This window comes from Nelumbo nucifera, chromosome 1 (genome assembly GCF_055504915.1).
Source record: "Nelumbo nucifera cultivar China Antique chromosome 1, China Antique-T2T, whole genome shotgun sequence".
Lineage (NCBI taxonomy): Eukaryota > Viridiplantae > Streptophyta > Magnoliopsida > Proteales > Nelumbonaceae > Nelumbo > Nelumbo nucifera.
In genome coordinates this window covers 192,313,635-192,320,580 of record NC_142649.1, presented here as the reverse complement: position 1 = coordinate 192,320,580, position 6,946 = coordinate 192,313,635, and the positions used below count along the sequence as shown (strand labels likewise).

Below are 6,946 nucleotides of genomic sequence, written 5' to 3'. Positions count from 1 at the left end.
CAAAACAAGGCTTTCAGCCTCAAGAATCACCTTTAATTTGCACCAATTGAAAACAGGAAGGTTAGTTGACACACGCATACAAATTCTTGAAAGGATTGGATGATATGATGGATGGCAGAAAATAATGATAACAATACATACATTCAGAGATTTCACATCCCCTGACTGCTACTGAACTTGCAATTAGGTAATGTTCTTTTGGAGGACCAATGAGGGATGCTAAGCAGGTTATAGAATACCTGAAACTGTGCTTTATCAATGCCTGTTCAAGGGCTAGCTATTCTTGGTATATAAGAGAAGCCAATCATCCAAGCAGAAATTTGTTCTTTTAGGGTTTTGTTTGTTTTTTTTTTCTAGGAGAATTTTGGGCATCTGCTTAACTATTAAAATAAAAATCACTAATATAAAGAACTCTTGAGTTTGATCTGTTTATAGTAAAATGTAAATTCCATTAATTTAAAAGAAGGAAATTAAAAGGTAGAGCTGAAATCCAATTGAAGAGAAGGGACCCACTTCAGCACATGTATTATGATTAAGGGGCTGTTGACAAAGGCAGATGTTAACTGAATGACTTATTGCTTTTGTCTTTGTGGACAAAATAATTATTAAATTATAAAGCATAGCATAGTAAATAACCCAAGTTCAACTTTTCTTAAAATATATAACCCAAGTTCAGCTTCAGCCATTAAGAAGCTGACAACCACCTTAAAAAAAAAAAAAAAAACTTATTCACTAAAAAGATAAGGTGAAGGAATATCATGTGCTGACCATATATTGATTATTAATATAAAAATTAACAATTAATTAAGAAAGATTAAGGGCGCTTTGATAGCATAATAATGGTAAATCTATTCTACATTTCATCTAATTAAGCTTTAATTCATGAAAAATAAATGAGAAGTTTTCAATTATAACTACTTGCCTATTGGGATGACAACAAAATCTCCTCCAAAACCAGGCAATTTCAACTACTGAAAATGCTCAAGGAAAATTCTGGTCAATTAGGTCAGTCTCAGTTGGGGAGTGATGGTGGTTGTGGTTGCTGTGGATGTGCATGTTTGTTGCGCCGATGCTGACTGCTCCACGGACGACCTGTGCCTTTGTAGAAGCTCTCGGGCCAATGCCTGAAGATCACCACCGCCTCCAGCGGTGGGCGGAGAATTCTCCGTAGGGCTTCTGCCGCTTCCTCCGAATTGTCGAAGTTCCATTTCGCGTTGTTGCAATAACCAATGTGGTGGCACCACAGGATCAAGTATTGTCGATAGGTTGAAGGTCGCAGTGGCGGGGATGCTGGAAGCTGACGGAAGGTCTGTGATAGAGAGTGGTGGCGGAGCCAGTAGCGTAGGAGGTGGCGGAGACGGAAGCTCTAACGCTGCCAGATGAGCTTGCAAGTAGGATAGTTCAGCCTGTAAATTCACCACCTGCACCCATAATATTCAAAGTCTGATTGCAATAACTGACGTTGAATAGTAGCTCTGATCTATGTCCCACGTTAATACGCGGAAAATTCTCTCGTAGCAGAAAAAGTACTAAAGTAGAGAAAACTTTATCAGTAACAGCCTAACAGGGCAAAATGAAAATACATAAATATATATAGAACCACGAGGAAGAACACCGCATAAAATCAAGGAAATAGATGTTTAATCAATCAAACAAAAACCGTTGATCCTACCGGGATCTATTAGAAATTTAGAATACAGACGTTGCATCTACCAAATTAATTATCAAGATGAAACTTCAAGGGTTGCATGTGTGTTAGAAGAATACTGAAAAGTTGGTGCGAATATCTACTGCAAATCATAGCTGCACTTCTGTTACGAATACGTAGAGAGAGAAGAAGAAAACTGTCATTTCTGAGAAAAAGATGCTCAGTTGTTTGTAAAAAACGATCACACACTAATAACGAAACCCTAATTCCAAGAAAGAAGACCAACCGCTTCCTCGAATTCATCTCGGAGCACTGAAATTCTTAAAAAGGAAAGTGCTTCTTTTCTTCTCTAAAAAAAGAAAAAAAAGGGGTAGAAATTTGACGGAGATATAGGACGCGCTGCCGTGTCAACGGAGAACTACGCACGCCGGAGAGATATGTTTTTGAGTTCATGTTAGCGTGAAACCTTGCATTTAAAATTTAAGACAGACAGTATCCGAACCTGTTGTTGAAGAGCGAAGATGTGAGCGACACAGCCATAGACGGGATCTCGAAGTCGAGCTTGAGCTTCATAACAGATGGTGACGACGGCATCGAGTCGTTTGTGAACTGGTATATGAAGGAGAAGCTTGGACACGTTGCTTGCACCAAACACCTTGTGAACCGCTGCGAAGTGGGCTGCTCCTTGTTCTGAATCAAAGTAAGGAGCAAATATGCATCCGATCACGCACTTACGCCGTAAGAATTTGCATGCGCCACAAGGTCCTCCTCCTCCACCACCACCACCGCTGCTACTGCCGACCCCACCCACAACTCCGCCGCCACCGCTGCTAATCGTGCTGCTCGAACTCATCTTCTTGTGGGTCGTTTTATTTTGTCTTTCTACAACATCTCCGGATTTGGGTTCGTGGGGTCGAGAGAGATTGATTAAACAGCAGAGAAAATGATGAAGAGAACCCCAAGAGCCGGATTTGTGTAATATTGGTTTCTTTGGCAGTGTGGTGGTGGGTAGCAAGGTTTAAAAAATCACAACGTATCTCGGCCGATACGTATCATTTCAGCAACATCCCGATACCTGAAACAGTAGTTTCGTTCCTTTTCGTCTGTATCGGATCAATATTTTGAATGTATCGTCTGTATCGGATCAAAATCACAACAGTAGTTTCGTTTCGGGTCTGTATCGACTGATACAGGACCGATATTTTGAATGTATCAGCCACATGTTGTAATATTAGATTATCTTTCATAAATAAGCCTATTTAATAATTATGTCTTTCTAATAACTTCGAAACTTGCCCTAAATAACTCCTAATCCCCTGTAATTATTACCTCTCTCTTAATACACATTTTGCTCCTTCCATTATTTTCAAGATTACTAATTTGTTCCTATATCTCACATTTTATATAAATTATTGAAATATGGCTTTGTATATTTAAATAACTTGTTTTCTTTATAAGTGTTTAAATAACTTATTTAAAGTCATATAAAATTTATATTTATTATTATTAATGTATTTTTTAAGATTTATATAAATTTTTTAATGTATTCATACGTATCTTAATTTTTAATATGTCATAGGTATTCAAAACATATCCTGAAATATCTCTTAAAATTCTAATTGAAATCCTTTGAACCTTGATAGTTAGGTCTTTCTTCACTTCTTTTAAATTCTAATTGAAATACTTAAAGCTACGCGACGCATCCAACCCCCTTTTAGCTGCTTGCGTGAAGCAACCAGCTTCCGTTCCTCTCATGAATCTAGCAACTCTCTCTCTCTCTCTCTCTCTCTCTCTCTTTACAACAAAAGCAATGAGTTTTGTAACTTGAAACGTGTCGCCCTCGTGGTGGGTAAAGGACACATCAACTCTTCCTTACCCTTTTCCTTGCAGCCTTGCATGCTTGCTTAGTCGTTTAATCTTCTTCTCTCCTTCGAAAATGACTTTATTCTGCATATTTCTAGGAATTTAAGTTTTTCTCTGTTGAAACTTCGCTTCAAAATGACCTAAAAGCGACAGTATGCAGATATTCGTTGTCTGAGAGAGAGGGAATTTAAGTTTTTCTCTGTTGTATTCCTTTTTTGTTCACAATTTTCTGGTTTGAGATTAATTATCGTGATTTAAAATTCATTATTGATGTTTGTTTTAGACAATGACCATCTTCAACACTTGATGAGAACCAGAGTGATAATTAACTAGTGCTGAATTAAGAGCGGGAGTGATGCTCAGAGAAGGTTGACACTCTGGAGTCTAGAGTCTGGATCCATGGTGAAAATCTGGGCGATTTTTTATAAAATTTAACTATTTAAAATTTCGGAAAAACAAAACAAAACAAAACAAAACAATCTCATCAAAAATCGCCGCCACAACACATTGTTCCCTGATATTCCAGATATACGGTTGGATGAACGTGAACCAGCAATATCAGCAGATGTCGTCGACTCGTGCTGAATGACCAAGCAGAAAAGGAAGCCCTAACCCTAGTCCCTAGGTACGACGTTTTGGGCGTCGATCTCCGTTTGGTGTCTGGCACTGAAACAGTAAATAAGAGGACACGAGGAGCTTTTTGTCATTGTGTTTGCGACTATTAATGGTGAGGAAATGAAAGTCAAAAGCCAGTTGGGAGTTCAAACTTCAAGGAAAGGGTGGAGCCCACTCTCTCGTGTTACTTGCGAATGAGGTTGGGGCACGTTGGATGGAATGGGTGAAGCCGAGAAAGAAGAACGTAACGGCCAGTACAGGATGAGCTCAAGGAGGGGGAAGGGACGCGTGAACAGTTCGTAACGGCGGATCACCGCGCCGTCCGGCTCTTGTCCAATCCAAGTGTTGTGAGGAGGAAGCAAGTCAAAACCCCTACTTAATCTTTCACCGACACGTGCACGGCTGGGCAGTAGTGGTGGTTGGCTTGCTTACGTTTGGCACGTATCCATTACTGGATACGTACGATATTTCTTCGGGACGGTTTCGTGGACGATTCAGTCTCTAACCAGATGATTCTGGGCCAATCACAATGTGCCACATCCGCATCACTTATGATACCTTTATAATGTTTTAAAAATCTTTTCGAAATTGAGAGTTCATATATGCGCCCCACACAGATTTCCACCTTGTTTTCAAATTTCAATACAAGATAGGGATGTGCGCTGTGGAGAACCGTGGGGCGCAGATGTGACCACCGAAATTGAACCGCTTTTCATTTCTTTTTTTGTCGATGGAAAACCCAGATTTCCTCGTCACTCCTCACAGAATCCTCTCACCTGTTCACGAACCGGGTCAGGCTTTACCTCTTAATAAACAAACAAAAATAAAAGATTAGTGACTATTAATCCATCATCGGGTTTAAATCTTGAATCTAAGCTCGGCCTTATACAAATTCCGAAGCATGGACCCAAACCTGAAATCTGACCTGAACAGACATTTTATAATATATTATTAATAGTACATTATATATTATATAATAATATATTATTTGAAAAAAGTCTGAACCCACGGACTTAAAATGAAAAGCTCTTAGTCTTATAACACTTGTAGCTATGCATTAGAAACATCTTCTCATAAAATAAAAATATATACAGGAGATGCTGTGAACTGGGTTTGAGGACAAAATCCAAACCAAGGTGTGGAGGCCTCAGTGGCTCAAAATTCAGGTTAATCAATTAATTTGTAATCATAAATCAAATAATAAAAATATAAAAAGGGTTTGACTAAGATACTGAAAAACTTGTAACCAATGAACTTGAATGATAAAGGTGCTAAACCAATTAGCAAGTTATATTTATTAAAATTGGGGGATTTTGATTGGTCAAAACTCTTCTGACTGGTAATATTTCTTATAAAAAAGATAAAATGTAAAATATATAAAAATTACAGAACATTAACTAGCAAATAAAATCCAAATCTAAAGAGACGACCTTGCTATTGTATTGTGTGGAAACTGGAGACCCCATTAGTTGAATTTTCTTGATGATCTAAAGAAATAATTCTTGTGTACGTATGTGGAGATGTTTGAATAGGTAGGTCATCCATTGCTTGACACCAAGAAAGTTAGGTTGGAGAAGAAAAAGATCAAATCCAAGTATTCGACCAGTGTCAGCTAGCGCCCGCTTGTCAACAAGTTTTAGTGCGTTGATTTGTTGGCTTGGACTCTTTACTGAAAACGGCTGCCCCACTCAAGCCCAGATAGCTTACAGCTGAGCTGTTTGCTTGGTGATCCGTGGTCACTGGATTTGACTGGTTTGTCATCTTTGTTCTAGCTTCAATCTCCAAAGACATGAGATCTTTGATTGGTGGACTTGGTGGGTGGGCGGTGGGCCAACCATGTTTAAGCCAGTAGGCCCAGATATATGTTCCAGAAAGCTCGAATGGGCTTTCCTAATCCTATCTCACTATCTGAATGGCCAACCCATACAGCCAATCGAGACTGTCCAACAGGTAGAAGGCCATCTGGATTAGTCCATGTTTTCCCTTTGTCCATTTCAGACCAACTTCATTCATTCCGGAGTTTCAGTATAAATTGAAAATTTTAAAATACAGAATCCCAGTAGAAAACTTTGTCAAATTCGAACTACTGAACATCTTGAGAAATGTTCAAGGTGGTTAGTCGTACTGTAAAATATTCTTAGTGTAATTAAATAACAAGGAATTTCATTATTATCTTTTTCTTCTTTTGGCTTCATATTGTTATCTTAATATTAAATGAAAGCTTTTTAATGCATTATTTACTTTATAGGCAAATTTGAAATTCAAACATTAAGAGGGTAGCCAAATTGGTATTAACTATCATATGGAAGGACAAGAGAGCAGATAGGAGTCGAGTAAATGCCTCACCAATCTGCTTTTTTATTATTAAGGATGCTTAAGACTAAAGCAAATTCCCTAATAACCACCGACTGCCAGATCTCAATGCAGTTGCTACTTGCTAGGGTCCTCCTAGGTGTCAATTGCCACATGTTCACTGGATGGGACTTGTTCAAAGAAACTGTTCATAGTCACCCACCAGTCCACCACCTAAATACTTGTTAGGGTCCTATAGGCAATAAGTCAATTGCCACGTGGCCATGTGGGCATCAGAGAGAGAGAGAGAGGTTTGGGCCCATAAAATCACAAGAAAAAGGGACCAATTACTGTATGGGTCTTGTCTAAAGGAGTGTCTGAACTCTGTAGCAAAACCCAACATGGACTCCAACCATATAATTCATGGCATTCAGGCACTATTTTCAGTGCTTTCTAAGAGTTTGCAGTGAATGGGTCTAATTCAAACAGTAAAATGGAACAGCTGCTATCATGTTTCAAGGCTTTAAG

General features: G+C 38.7%; 1 protein-coding gene across 1 annotated transcript; it reads right to left on the bottom strand.

The window, feature by feature from the left end:
• Window positions 1-334: 334 nt before the first annotated feature.
• Window positions 335-2,850, bottom strand: LOC104611854 (LOB domain-containing protein 30-like). The gene is made up of 2 exons (XM_010279096.3): window positions 2,151-2,850; window positions 335-1,421 (listed from the first exon to the last, which is right to left on the bottom strand). Exons 1-2 carry the CDS (start codon window positions 2,499-2,501, stop codon window positions 1,002-1,004), a joined length of 771 nt encoding a protein of 256 aa, XP_010277398.1. The 5' UTR covers window positions 2,502-2,850; the 3' UTR covers window positions 335-1,001.
• Between the last annotated feature and the right edge of the window lie 4,096 nt (window positions 2,851-6,946).